General features: G+C 38.6%; 1 protein-coding gene across 1 annotated transcript in view; it reads left to right on the top strand.

The window, feature by feature from the left end:
• The window catches only part of CCDC53 (Coiled-coil domain containing 53), a 42,652-nt gene extending 29,175 nt beyond the window's left edge, over positions 1-13,477 (top strand). Inside the window, exons 4-5 of the mRNA XM_081758169.1 lie at positions 3,684-3,879; positions 10,819-13,477. Of these exons, the coding sequence (XP_081614295.1) occupies positions 3,684-3,879; positions 10,819-10,909 (287 nt within the window). The 3' untranslated portion in view covers positions 10,910-13,477. The remainder of the gene's footprint in view (positions 1-3,683; positions 3,880-10,818) is intronic.
• The last annotated feature ends 2,573 nt before the right edge of the window (positions 13,478-16,050 follow it).

The following is a 16,050-nucleotide window of genomic DNA, read 5'->3' as shown; positions in this document are numbered from 1 at the left end:
CCGCTCAAATACATTTTGAATTATTTTAAATAAAAAATCAAATTACCACCTTTCATATTTCTAACCATAAGGGATCCTGAGATATGGACACCTTATAGTAATATTTCCCATCCCTTTTCTTCCCTTTTAGGTAAAATGTCAAAAGCGCTTAAATTCGTGTTGAATTATTTTAAGTGGGAAGTCCATATACCAAATTCCATGTTTCTAACTTTCAAAGATTCTTAGATATTCATATCTTACTATAATAATTGCAATCTGCGTCCCTTTTTCCTTCCACCTCTTGTTTTCTCCATTGTCCTAAAGTATCAAAAAACGTTGAAACGCTTGTACAATTATTTTAAATAAGAAATTCAAATACCAAATTTCAAGTCTCTAACATTAAGGGATTTGGAGAGATTGCCATCTTTTTAAAATAATTTCCACACCATTCTCCTTTCCTTTCTTCGAATTTCCAAAAAATCTTTTCTTAATGATACCCTACGTCATAAATCTTAACTACTGTTGGAATTTCAAGTTCTAGCTTAAGCGGTTTGGCCAGTGTGATGATAAGTTATTCACTTAGGACTTCGTTTTTATATATGAATTACAATAACAGCTTGTCTCATTTCCCAAGAAAAGATGAAATGCCATTAAGTCACAATGAATTTCTGGTCCCTTTCTAATGTTTGAGCGTTGAACCCCAAAATTCACGTCTCTCTCTGTTGATCTAGTAGCTAGCGAACGCACCATTGATTTTTAATGTATGAAGTTCTGTGGTCAGTGCCGTGCCGTGGAAAATCAGCGTCTGGGGCGAGAGTATACGACGGCACCCCCGTACATATAAGTGAGGTCGATAGACTAGCCGCAAAGCGCCACCATGGTTGGCGCGAAGCAGAAGAAAATTTTCAAAAGTAAACCCTGCTTTTCCTGGTTTTTAAGCACATTTTTGTTACTTCTCTTCCTTCCATTTTATATATGTGCACAAGTATAAATCTGACCTCGGTGAAATTAAATATTAGATTGAAAAATAATGCTGTTGATCTAAAATATTCCAAGTAAGTTTTCCTCTCTCTTTTTTCCTTCTTTTCTTTTTCCTCCAAAATTTTGCGCCCCCTTACTTCGGCGCCCGGGACCGTCGCCCCGCTCGCCCCCCAACGGCACGGCACTGTCTGTGGTTTGATTCCGGGTGAGTGAGCATCGAACGTACTACAGTGGTTCAACTTTAAACTGTAGTTATCCTTCTGTAAAGCATCGCTTTTGACAAACGACATAAATACATATCAATCAATCAACCAACCGAGAAGTCTCAGATTCAGAGAGCTTTCGGTAAGGAGCGCTGAAGATTCTCTGTTTCTTTTTATTCAAGGTGAAAGTACTTGAAGTTTCGGGACCCGAATTCCATTTCCATATCCTTTTTCTAGGACACAATTTTAAAATATACCTTTTTAGTTCAAAGTTTTACCGCCCTTCCTACAACTGTTCGTCCAACGAGTGAATCATATTCTCGCTCCTTTGGGGCTTATGGTGACCGCCTCAAGGAACTAGGGACAGAAGTAGTCACACTTCAAATATGTCTGTATTAGGTACTATTAAGTACCACACATTTTGATTTGACTGTGGTAAGCTTGTCCCATAGTTTGGATAGGTCTGGAAAAGACCCCCCCCCCCAATGGTGAATGCTGGAAGCAAATTTTTAAAAACCTTTGGAGGGGGCGGTCGCCCCCTCCGCCCTCCCCGTGGATCCGCCAGTGACTGCACCTAACTTACTGTGAAGTTTACCGTAACACGCCACCGCCAAAAATCTAGAACTGTGATCGCCGCCTGACCATTGCCAACCCAGATATCTAACATTATGTTTTGGCTACAAATAGTTCGAATCCGCTACTCTTGTAGCACAACCTGGCCCTTTTAACCTTCAGGTCTGGCAACACTGCGTACAAGTAAAAGTAGGTAAACAGCATAAATACCCGAAAAATCCCAGCGGATTGTCCCAATCGTGGTTTTATCCACGACGACGAGGGACTTGCAGAAACACGATTCTTAACGATTATTTTAGCTATATCAGGCAATACTTTAATGAGTGCTTCGTATACTTGGAATCTGTAGTTAATTTAGGGCACAAAGATGGAATTGCAAAGATTTAATTAATTGGAACTCATTTGTTTATCTCATAACGCTAAAATTATATTATTATTCAGAAAATCTTGTTTGGTGGTTTGCATATTTGTAGTCTGAGGACTTTTTTACAACTACTGTAAAGTCAGTTAATAGGGATAGGGAGAAGACTATAGTTTTGTTACTGTGAAGAGAAATAAATAGTACGACAATTTCATAGTTGCTGTTTCATTGGAATTTACAAATCCCATTAAATATCGTTCGTTTGTTATAATGAATGCTAGTTTACAGATTAATGAATAAACACAGAGCTATCTTGAAGGATTTTTGTTCCAATTCTTGCTTGTCTCCGTTATTTCTATGTCAGAATATGTATCAGCTACTGTAATCTTCTGATATTGCACAACTACATAAACTTTAAAGCAATATCTTTATTTATTTATTTATTTACTGTCTAAGGCTCTCTCTACTGTGGAACGTCTGGGGCCAAGGTAGAGATGACCACTTACAACTTAAATTCGTGACCTTTCAAAAATTGGCTTTTACTGGAGGCTCATCCGTCTGTGTGTGTTCGATTTTAAACCTTCACCCTTATTCACGGAATCGACCGATCCGAATGAGTCAAACAGCAGGAGAAAGTCAAATGCCTCTAGTATCGCACCAATGATGTGTACGATGTGTATGATGTGTACATTATGGCTCCTAAAGTAAACGAGTTTTGAGAAGGCTACGAAAGTAGAGAAAATAGATGTGCATTGGGGTCAGCGACCATCAAGAACACACCACTATATTTCAGCATTTCGTTCACTCAGCAGAGAGATTAGAAAGCGACCGTGTATTGCGGTGACTCCAATTGTTTCCCCGGAAGTTGCGCCGAATAGTCTTGTAGAACTTGCCTCTCGTCGTTGAGTTAGTTTTGAGTTTAATCTCTTTCAGCAGTGAGGCTATATGAGACGGGACCTACTGATTAACGTGGAATCCGAACCATATGAGCTCCCACCGGGAATCAAACCCGGGTCTCCACACGCCAAAGGCACGTACGCTAACCGCTTAGCTACGAAGGAACTCTTGCATCTCGTCGTGTCATCATTGTGCGTAACTTCTGTAAAGCCTACCAGAATCGTATAAGGAGGCGCGGTGGCTCAATGGTAGAGCGTTCACCTCCAGTGCTTGGGGTCCCTAGTTCGATCCCAGCTCGCGCCGTGTGGACTTGTGGTGGACAAACACCGTGCTCGTGGGTTTTCTCGGGGTTCTCCCGTTTCCTCCCACTTTCTTCATTCCACCGTTTCACTCATCTCTCATCATCACCGTCTCCGTTAGCCTAACCGGCATAACCGTGGGACGTAAAATTTAAAGATTTCATTTCATTTTTTTTCATAATTATATATATCGGGTGTTCTAAAAATGGCACCCACGGACCCAGAAAAAAATCGTTCTAACAATTTATTAGACACCTTGATAAAAGAAAGAAAAGAAGATAAAACACTAGAGAAAAGTATAAAGCTTGGAGCCAAACATATAGAATAGAATAATTAATTTTCCGTTTGAAAATGAACTTCCTTTCTAAATTTTGTTCCTTTTATTTCTAGATAAAGTGTCACAAACAAATGCAGAGCCTGTTCCTCCGCCACAGACTGAAACAAAAGAAGAGGAGAAAGCGAAAGGTTTAAAAGTCAGCCAAGATCCTCGATTTGCTCGATATTTTCGAATGGTGCAAGTAGGTGTTCCCTTGCAAGCTGTACGCTTGAAAATGAAGAATGAGGGCTTAGATCCAGATATTTTGAAGTAAGTTATCTCAGAGAAAGTTCTGTTATTTTACTGTTATTATTGTAAGATGTAACGACCAAAGCTCTGAAATTTAACCTCAAAAATTTTGGGCTAATGTTGAAATTTTATATTTCGGCTGCAGTCATTTGTGTTGTTCACGAGAATATTGTGATTTTACACATACATATACAGGGTGTTCATTTGTTATGTAGCCAAAATCCACAGGTGAAATCGTAACACCTAAACAATACAAAAAATTCCATATGAACATAGGACTCAAGACGCGTTGTTTCAAAGTTATAAGATGCCGAAATCGAGAAAATTGTAACTTTGTGGCTACCTAGCTCGAAAACTATGAGAGATATTAAAGGCGGTTAAAGAACTATTAGAGAAACTAATACACTGTCTATCTAAATAACCATGTTTCAGAGTTGGGACATATCGGCGCAACAGATTTTATAGAGGGGGCTGTGGTATAGGTTCCGCTCTTCCACCCCTCTCTCTAAAACCATGTGCGCCGGTACAACCCAACTCTGAAGCACAGGTATTTAGATAGAGGATGTACTAGTTCCTCTAATAATTCTTTAACCTCATTTTATATTTCTCATAGTTTTCGAGCTAGGCAGCCTCAAAGTTACAATTTTCTCAATTTCGGCATCTTATAACTTTGAAGCAATGTGTTTTTCGCCCTATGTTTATATGGACTTTTTTTTATTGTTTAGGTATGAGGATTTCACCAGTGGATTTTGGCTACATAATAAGTGAACACCCTGTATATATCGGGTGTTCTAAAAATGACGCCCACGGACAACAGAGCGCTATTCTTCAGATCAAAATAAGGTAAAAATGCTATATAATGGAATACCCTCCGGGGCTTCTTCAGCCGCTATGGGGAATCAAAATTTCACAATGTGACAACATTGCAGACGAACTTGGTACCGTTAGCATTGCTGTACGAATCCATCAAGCTTTTCATTAAGTGGCGCTTGCATCAACGCCTATCGACTTTAACTGCCATCTGGTAAGAATTGATGTAATTATTTAATGGATTAGTAGATCTGTTCTGTGGTTCTTTATCTGTGACGTTGCCACATAGTGCAAGTGCAATCCGCGTCTACAGACGAGGACTCGAAAAGTACAATTACATATATTTTTCGCTTTATTTTGACTTGTAGAATAGTGCTGTGTAGTCCGTGGTGCTATGTTTGCAACACCCAAATAAGTGTTACAACTCTTGGGAGGTGACTCCTGCCACTGAGACAAGAAAAAAAGTTCTCTTGAACTTTCGGCTATCGGACATAGTTTCGGATCTACAAGGTGCCGAAAGCGTGAGAAAATGACTTTAGGACGCCAATAGTTCGGAAATTATCCAACGTAAAGAGGGCGGGTAAAAAATTCACTGAAGAAGTCATGCCTGCTGTATTGAATTATGCATGTTTCACAATCGTACCATGCATGCGCAAGGGATTCCCCAAAGGAACGTAGGGAGTCCCGGATAATCTGCCAAATGAAAATTGGTCTAAATGGGTATGAATTTATAGGATTTTACTAGGTAACAATAATTCGTTTGTATTAAGTCGATATCTTGGAACAAATACAAAATGGCGGACACCATGCCCATTGTGTGTGGTTGCATAATCGCCAGGTACGGATGCTGGTCAACAGTGACGTTCTGAGTATTAAGTGTAGCGAATTTGTCCTCAAATGCTCTAGAAAGACATCTGGAGTGTCGGTTGAGCACAACAGATGACGCAGGGTGATTCACATGTGTGGAAACACATAGTGAAAAATGCCCAGAAAAATGCACTCATACTAAGTAAACGTGAATTCAAAGCGTCGGAAATGTAAGGATTAGCGTCAAGAACATGAAAGTCATTGCCAATTCACCAATAATATTCCCTCAATCCGATGCAATATGATGTGCACGGCTACATACCAATAAGGATGCAACAACTGAGGCCAAGTTGAAATTGTGCAAGGGGACTCACTAAGAAACTGGGTAAACTAAATTAATGTCAGTAGTGGGATCGCATGATCGATATTAAAATGTGACCAATGTGTGTGTTGATATCAACATGTAGCTAATGGACAAATGTCAACATGTCCCACTACTGCTGGGACACAGTCCCACGTGCGAAAAATAGGAAAATAACTACTCAGGTCTTGAATCTGAGACCGTGGGCTCCCAGTAGGATTGGAAACTGCGACCACGGGAGCGAAAGCGAGCGCTCTAGCCCTGAGGCTTCGAGGGAGCCTCGCTTTCTCTGTATTCATTTCTTTGAGGAGTACCCACTTTGTTTGGCAAGCGCTCTTGTACTGCCTCCCGACATGCTTGTGTGTTTCATCTTGTTACTCATACTGCACAGTTGTAAACAGTCAGAACTTTAAGACGTTTCTTCCTATTTCTTATGTCGTTTTATTTTCCATATGTATAGTGTTCCAGCAGTAGTGTTACATGTGCCAAATTAATTCATTTTCCTCTTTGTCTTGGCATGTGCACTATGTATAAGATATGAATTTCTGGAGGTATTTTCCTATATTTCGAGTACGTCATATGTCCCAGAAGAAGTGGGACATGACACAAGTTTGTTATTTTCACGCTCTATCAGAATTTGAACCATGGATTAAGAGATTTCTTTTCATATGTGTCGACTAATGGACAATGTCTCAAACAAAGTGGGACATTAATACAATCGTGTTCTAGTTACGTTCTACCAAAAGGTGCACCAGATGTAATAGCAGAATGTACAACGTTATTTTCCTAGTTTTTGCACTTGGGACGCTGTCCCAGCAGTAGTGGGACATGTTGACATTTGTCCATTCGCTACATGTTGATATCAACACACACATTGGCCACATTTTAATATCGATCATGCGATCCCACTACTGACATTAATTTAGTTTACCCAGTTTCTTTGTGAGTCCCCTTGCACAATTCCAACTTGGCCTCAGTTGTTGCATGCTTATTGGTATGCAACCGTGCACATCATATTGCATCGGATTGACGGAATATTATTAGTGAATCTGCAAAGGATTTCATGTCCTTGATGCTATTCCTCACACTTACGACGTTTTGAACTCACGTTTACTGAGTATGAGTGTATTTTTCTGGGCATTTTTCATTACGTGTTTCCACACATGTGAATCACCCTGCTTAATCTGTTGTGCTCCACCAACACTCCAGGTGTCTTTTTAGAGCATTTGAGGACAAATTCGCTACACTTAATACTCAGAACGTCACTGTTGACCAGCATCCGTACCTGGCGATTATGCAACCACACACAAAAGGCATGAAGGTGTCCGCCATTTTGTATTTGTTCAAGATATCGACTTAATACAAACGAATTATTGTTACCTAGTAAAATGCTATAAATTCATATCCATTTAGACCAATTTACATTTGGCAGATTATCCGGGACTCCCTACGTTCCTTTGGGGAATCCCTTGCGCATGCATGGTAGGATTGTGAAACATGCAAAATTCGATACACCAGGCATGATTTCTTCAGTGAATTTTTTACCCGCCCTCTTTACGTTGGATAGTTACCGAACTATTGGCTTCCGAAATTGATTTTCCCACGCTTTCGGCACCTTGTAGATTCTAAACTATGTCCGATAGCCGAAAGTTCAAGAGAACTTTTTTTCTTGTCTCAGTGGCAAGAGTCACCTCCCAAGAGTTGTAAGACTTATTTTGCAACACCCGATATATAATATATATATAGGCTGCTTCAAGGTCGTTATAAATACAAATACAACAAGTGAGGAAAGTTGCTGGAAATATTTTTTTTTGGGGGGGGGGGTCCACACTGGTAGGGTGCCGTATATTAAATGAAAAAGGAACGTTGCCAGTTCAGCGGGCTGTTCCGTTGGGTCCTTATCATACCAACAACACAGCATTGTTAAGAAAACTGAATTGAGATGTTCTAGATTCCCCCCTCACATAACAATGAGCAGATTCTCCATTGTCATTTTTGCATGCCTTTACGTTCCGTTTGAACAATCTGCTGAACCGGAAGCGTTGCTTTTTCATTTAGCATGCGATATCTTAACCAGTGTGAAGCCCAAACGGCTGGTGCGATTGGACTTCAGTCAGTGAATATATTATGTCTGTAGTTCGATATCTTCAAATATTGTTTAAATACTTTCAGAAGTAATTGCCTATTTTCGTTTTACATAATTAGAGCCCTCAGTCGTCCCAGGTTCATATCACCTTTGCCCACTCAATATTAGTCAGAATCGAAATGTTCCAGTTTTTCTCCAAAATTAACTAACTAACTCTATTGCCTATGGAATTCGGTGGTTCAATGTCGCGTTCACAAAAGCTCCCATTGACTTCTGTCCTTAGCCAACTGGATCCAGTTTCTACTTTGTGTTCCTATTTCTGTGAGATCAATCTTAATATTTTCCTCCCATTTGGACCTAGGTCTTCCTGATGGTCGTTTTCCCATTGGGTTTTCAGTTAAAATTTTGAAAATGTTTCTGCTTTCTTCCATTCTGGCTACATGATCTGCCCACTTGAGTCTCGTAGACTTGATGACTCTAACAATGTTTAGTAAACAGCATAAATTGTGTAGTTCCTCATTATGAAGCTTGAGCCATCCCGTTTCTCTTGGGTCCGAATATTCGTCTCGGAATCATGTTCTCAGACACTTTCAATCTACGTTCTTCCCTCAAGAGTAAGCGACCATGTTTCGCAACAATACGGGACAACAAGCATGATTATCGTTTTATCGGTATGTATTTTAAGCTTCAAATTCCTCGACAGAATTCTCGATGACAAGAGATTTTGAACTAAATAATAACACGAATTCCCTGCTTTTAGTCGACATTTAATTTCTTCGATGTCGTATTATGATCCCAATGAACTTTCATGTACTTATATTCTTACTTAATGACAGATTCTAATTCCCCTCAGAGTATGGACCGTATGTATTGTTCTCTCGCGGTTCTTTTCAATATCATTCATTTCTGATAATTTCCTTTAGTCTAAGGGGTACAACCGTCGCATAAAACTCTCAGAGATATAATACAGCGTTCATAGCATCTTTATTCAATTACCTTAATGCTTAATTGTGCAAAAGCACTAAGTTCAAAGTTAGATTAAAATCTCTGGTAGTAACTACCGCCTCGCGCCACCTATTTCTCTAAACGTCATCGAAATTTATCCAATATTCAAAATAACATGTTTCCTTTGATGATAATAGTTCTGACATGATCCTTGAGCTCCAAAATTGTCGTGGCAGGACGTGCGTGCTTCAAGTTATCATATGAGAAGAAATTGTGAGAAAGACAAATTGGGGCCAAGTCGACAAATCCATGTAACATGAGATTACTTTCCGTGAAAAGATTTGTCACAACTAAGTTAAATATCATTACAAAGCAGCGGCACGTAGAGCACAATATAACAGGGTGTCTATCGGTCACGAAAATCAGGAAACGGTCATGAAAGTCATGAAAAAGTCACAAAATTTAACTTTTTTTAAATCTGTACAAGTATAAGTATAGTCTGGAAAATTTTGTTCTATAAAGCGTCAAAATTCACCACCAAAAATGTTGATGGACGGCTTTAGACGCTACCAAATCGCAACCAAAGCACGCTTCTATCGCATGCATGAAAATTCGGGCCCAAATTCGCTCTTAAGAATGTTACTAAATTTTATGGTTTGGGAAAGAAAAGGTCACGAAATTTCATTTTGGAATTTTAGTAGATACCCTGTATAAGGACGGCGCTATTAGCAGCACAATTGTAATTTGCAAATAGAACATACCGTGAATGCTGCTGCACCCCGTACATAAAAGCAATGAGTGTACATAAATTTCTATCATCTTCGGTTTCAGTGTACTGCAAACTTGAAACAAATTACATTTCGTCAAATATTTCAGATAGAATACGTCTGAGTAAACCAAAATGTGAGACTGTGGTCGGGAAAGTTAAAAAAAAATGTAGATCAGTATTTAAAAAATAAATAATAATGACGATATTTTTTATTTAATAGAGAACTGCAGTGATAAATGATAAATTATACAGGGTGTTCAAAAATGTGTCTCAGTATTTTGGGAACAGATTTCTCATATCAAAATAAGAAAAAAAAAAGTTCATATGGACCTGTGCTCAAAAGGGGTTACTTTCGGAGGTATAGGGTGCCGAAAACATGAAACAAGTGAACTTCAAAACTTCATAGCTCCACTATTATGGGACTTATCATAGTCGGGTCAAGACATCACTGAGGAACTGATATGTGAACTATCCAAATATCCATGTTTAAGACTGCTCCAGTACTGGCACACCAATTTCTAGAAAGGGCGCGATGGCTCAGTGGTAGAGCGTTCACCTCCGGTGCTTGGAGTCCCTGGTTCGATCCCAGCTCGCGCCGTGTGGACTTTGTGGTGGACAAACACCGTGCGCGTGGGTTTTCTCGGGGTTCTCCCGTTTCCTCCCACTTTCTTCATTCCACCATTTTCACTCATTTCTCATAACCACCGTCTCCTTTAGCCTAACCGGCATAACCGTGGGACGTTAAACTTAAAGATTTCATTTCATTTTTTCAATTTTTAGAGAGGTAATTAAAAGAGTAATCAAGTACTCCCAAAGAACCCCCCTCTGAAAATGATTGTTTAAGTACCGGTGGTTCTAAAAGATTGATATTTGAATGAATCACATACTAGTTCCTCAGTGATGTCTTGACCAGACTACGATCGGTCCTATAGTAGTGAAACTATGGACCTTTAAAGTTCATTTTTTTCGTGTTTTTGGCACATTATAACTACGAAACTATGCATTTTTGAGCACAAGTTCATATAAATTTTTCTTTCTTATTTTGATGTAAGACATCTATTCTCAAAACATTCTGACAGATTTTTGTTACACCCTGTATTTTTGAAAATTATGGTCAGTTTATGTTTGCTTATGTTGCTGTTTTAAAAATTTCTATTTTTTTCTTTCTTTTTTTCGTGATAGTGACCCAGATGCTCCAGCACCAGAACCTTCTAAAGAGGAAAAAGACGAAGAACTTAGTGATGAAGAATCAGATAGTAGTTTCAGTGATTAAAAAATTCATATTTTTTGAACAAAGAAAGAAAGGCACTATGATTCCCAATTGCTGACATGTGATATCGTTTATTTTGAGCAAAACAATTCCATTTCATTTACAACTATTACCAAGACTGAGCTTAGCCAAGAACATGGGTGTATATATAATAATGATTGCCTGTACTATCTCGTAAATTTTTAAACCGCGTCTACAGAAGGGAACTGAAAGTGTACAAGCATGATAAATATAAATTATATTATGGTTGCTTAATGCCTAGTTATCTAAACAGCCTTTGTCAAGAGTTCAAAGTTATTTGACAGGTGATAGGTACTGTGACAGGTACGTTAGAGAAATGTATTATGAATTGAGTGCGTTTTTGGTATGTTAACATTCTTATTTGTGCTCGACGTTTTTGCTGTGCTATAATAAAATCACTTCAAGCGTACGTTTCGAGATTGTCCTGAATTATTATGTACATTAGGGGGTTCTTAATGTTTTCAACTGGCGAACCATCCATGAGCGGCTCGCATACCACAGGTTGAGAATTCCTGAAGATAATAAATAATTTTCTTTTATAGTGACAGCGAACGCATTATTATCGACATACACGAATAAAACGGAAAGTATGATATGTTAAAATTCTAATGATTTTATGAATGATATTCCGTTTAATATGTGATATTTCCATTACAGGTGATACGGAACTCATTGTCCGTTCGCCATATTATATATATATATATATATATATATATATATATATATTTTCACTGTAGTTATCACAGTAAGAACAGTATATCACGACATTTTTGCGAAACTAAAATATTTCTGCTTTCTTTATATACTTAGTTATTGCCTAGTATCTTCCTATTTTAGTGTCCTATAACTTTGTGACTTCATTATTTAAAGAAAATACGTGGTGTGATTGGAAAGTTTTAAGATTGGGCTTGTAATTTAAACATGGTAGTACTTACAGGCTATTGCGATGGATTTCCTTCAAAAGCATCCCCTACTGCCTGAACACACCGATTCCAACGATGTTTGCACTTCTGGAAACATTCCTGAAAATTTTCGTTCGTAAGGGTGTGAAGAACTCTCTCCGTATTTGCCTGCATGTCTTCAGTTGAGTTAAATCTCTTTCCTTTCAGCGACAGTTTTAATGTGGGAAACAGGTAGAAATCGGCAGAGGCCAAAACAGGGGAATAGCGGGGTTGCAGAAGCACAGGAATGTTGAATTGGCCAGAAATTCCTGAATCGATAACGCAAAATGCGCCGGTGCGTTGTCGTGGTAGAGGACCCAATTCTTATCATTCCAGAGGGCAGGCCTTTTCCTCCGCAAATTTTCGCGCAAACGCCGAAGGATAGTTTTGTAGTATTTCTGGTTGACTGTCTGCCCCCTAGGAACAAATTTATGATGCACGATACCTGTAGAATCGAAAAAAAGCCACTAACATTGTCTTCACATTCAACCAACTTGGCCGCGCTTGTTTCGTTCGTGGTGAACCTGGCCTTTTCCACTAAGAAGATTGAAACTTTATTTTTAGCCATGTTTCATCACCTGTTATTACCCTACTTATTAATTCTGTGGTCGTTTCGGCCTGATTAAGCAGGTATTGGGACACTTCAAGTCGGTATTGTTTCTGCACGTCTGACAACAATTTAGGAATGAATTACGCGAACACTCGATGCATATTCAAATCTCCAGTTAAGATTAACCGAACCGCGTGGAAACTTAATTGTAAGTCTACGGTCCGAGCCCACTAAATCGCGAACTTTCACAATATTTTCCGCGGTTTTTAACGTGGAAGGCCGGCCGGACCGGGGAACATCGTCGACTGAATCGCGGCTATCCTTGAATCTGTTAAACCAGATAAACACGTTTGACCGGCTCAAGCATTTATCTCCAAAAGCTGATTTCAAGAGTTCATAAGTTTCCGAGGCAGATTTCCCGGTTTTAAAACAAAATTTGGCACAAATGCGTTATTTCAGTTTTTATCCATTTTGCGCACTTAATAATTCGCCACGACACACATGCACACGCCTGCACTCAACAGGTTGCTATGCTGTACTAAGCAAAGATATCTCAGTGATTCTTGCATCACATATCAAGATCACATCAAGCCACCGCTTCCAAGCTAACGAGCAATTATAGCTATTCCTCTTGAGTAGTGGCGCTACCTGTCTTAAAACTTTCCAATCACACCACGCATTTGATTTGATTACGAGGAAAATGAAGTATAACTTATCTTGATCAAGTGATTACAGGAGCAGCTTATAGAACCGAGCCTCCGTAATTTACCTTAATATGGCTACGATTTAAAGCATGATGTAATCACCTAGTCCTGGCCGTAAACATGTCCCCTCTCCAACAAAAATTTACGTCATGCTTGACTATACTTAAGATATTCGCAGTGAACTTCATTGAAATCATAACAACATAAATAAAGAAGTTTTTTTGTAAGTTAATGTACATAATATGTCATGTTCCGTAATGCACCATATGTACCGTAAGATCAGCGACAATGATGCCTAGTGTAAATGATAATATAACGTGAACTATTAAAATAAAATGTTATTTATATTTCTTTATATGTTGTATTTATTATATGTACCTGAATAAAATGTAATTGATAATACGAAAAATTTTCTTGCCTAAAAATGTATGTAACATTTTGTCGTTCAGGTTCCATATATAGATGATAAAGCTTCAGAATCTTGGTTCCCAAACTATGTAAGTCTTGAAGCATAATTTTCAGAAGAGAAATTTATGACAAGGCATGGAACTGTTCTTATTTCTGTAAAGTGGGGGATCATACGTGTTGAAGTACTAACAAAAGTTAAATTTAATTTGGATAAACTATTTCGAAGTTATTGGCAATAGAAATTCTAGCTGCTTTCAGTTGTATATAGATATACAAGGAGACGCCGAAAAAATTTTCATCCTCACCATGATCGAGATGAGCTAGTAATGTAAAAATGTGCACTGTGATAGGTAATCATATCACTAATATGTGTGCTAGTTTGTGTGTTTACACGGCCTGTTGACTTGATATCACTGCTAAAAAACTAAGCGGTGTCAGCATGTTGGAAAAAGTCGAATACCGAGCTGCGATTAGGTTCCTCTACCTTCAAGGAAAATCGGCACGAACGATACATGAAAAGATGGAAGCTTGAAAGGTGAGGAATGCCCATCTTATGACACAATGGAATGTGCTCGTTTGAATTGGACCGAAGCGTGGTGGCAAAAATTGAGCATTTAGTACTTGAAAATAGACTGATTATTAATTGTTTAGTTAGAGAGGTGAAAATTAGTAGGGGGGGGGGGAATTCACACCATAATTCATGACATTCAGGGCATCATTGTGATTTCCTGATTGTTGATACTTTTTCAAAACCATAAAGGCGTTTTGGAGTGTATCACAAGATCAAGAATATTTTATAAACAGATTGCTGATTATAGATGGATGCTGGTTGTATCTATTTGACCGAAACCATGCACACATTCCTTATTCCTTACTCGACAAGGCTCAAGTGTAGCATTCATTCATCAAGGTCATGTCCATGTTTAAAGAGGGGGGTGGTCACTTGCAAAAAGAGGATACAATCATAGGAACCTGCTGCAGACGCTATCAAAGCAAAGAGGATTGGCTGTCGAAAAGTGTGGTGCTGTTAGCAGATAATGTACCGACACACTGAGCACCAGAAACATTTACTTTTATACGCCATTCGGGCTACAAACCTTTGCCCCACCAACCATGTTCACCTGATCTGGCTCCGTCCGATTATTTCCTCCTCCCGAATACGACAAAAAATCGCAAGGTAAGTATTTTGCGTATGATCATGAGATCAATAATGTAGTTGATACCTGGTTTGTTCCAACTCCGCACTTTTATATACAGGGTGGCCCAAAAGTAGGTATACAGTCCTGTGCTGATCAACTCATTGCTTTTTATATCATTTCTTATTGTTATCCATCAGGTAGACTTAGTTTCTTTATTATTTGTTCTTAAAGCCTTTTAACTTATGTCTTAAGCTCAGAACAGCCGAAGCAAATAAACTCATAAGTTAGAATTTTATACTTGATCAATGCAGGGGTGTATGTATACCTACTTTTGGACCACTCTATACATGATATTAACGAACTGACTCGTAGATGTGAGAAATGTAAGGCAGCACGAGGTGGATATATATAGAGAAGAATGCATCCGCGGACCAAATTGCAGATCCTAGCTCATCTCTATGATGGTGAGCGTAAGAACTTTCTGGCCTTCCTCGTGAACCTGCATATCTAAATTTTTACCAGAAGTTTCCATATTTAAGTTCTGTGAAGATCAGACAGGGAATATTCATTGGTCTATGCGTACAGCAACTTTTGGGAGACCAGTTGTTTGAGTCTATTCTTACTTCTTATGAACAACACGCGTAGCAGGAATGTTTTCAGAATCTTACAATATTCTTCTTGGAAACAAAATAGATGACAATTACATAGACCTTGTGAAAGAACTAACACTTGCTTATTAGAAACTTGACCTCAACAGGACACTCAAAGTACATTTCTATATTCCCATGTAAATACCTTCTGAGAATTTACGAATGCGGGGAAGGATTCCACTAGAACATTTTAATATTTTAACAGCGATAGAGTGGAAAGTGGAATGTTGCCATGTTAGTAGAATTCTGTTGGATGCTTCAGAGAGACGCACCGGACCTTCCCCACAACTCGGACTCCAAATGACAACGCGCATAAATAAGGCAAATTCATTCAATTTTATTCCTACTGTGTGGCCATCCCATTATAATGTATGATATACAGGGTGCGCGAGAAGTTGCTAACCATTTGTGGGAAGGAGCACTTGAATTCAAATGAAGTGTTAATAATATCAAAGAAGATATCATAAGTGAAAGAAATCACAGCTATTCGACATGACCACTAGGGTGGAGCGAAAAAATTTATTTTCGAAATGTGAATTTGGATAGGGGGCAAAAGTTGCATCATATCATAATACTTTACCATAGAAAATTTCAGCTCTCTTGAAATAATTTTTAGCCGGGGCGCAAGGGGCCTTAAGTTTGCGATTTTGAAAAACAATTTCCATTTACTATGTAACTATTTGGCAGATCTTCGCTGGAAGCAGACTGTAAGTTTTAGTGTAGATAGGGTG

Source organism: Thermobia domestica, chromosome 5 (assembly GCF_964235325.1).
Source record: "Thermobia domestica chromosome 5, izTheDome1.hap1.1, whole genome shotgun sequence".
NCBI lineage: Eukaryota > Metazoa > Arthropoda > Insecta > Zygentoma > Lepismatidae > Thermobia > Thermobia domestica.
Note: the sequence above shows the minus strand (reverse complement) of the source record. Positions and strands in the feature narration are given on the sequence as shown.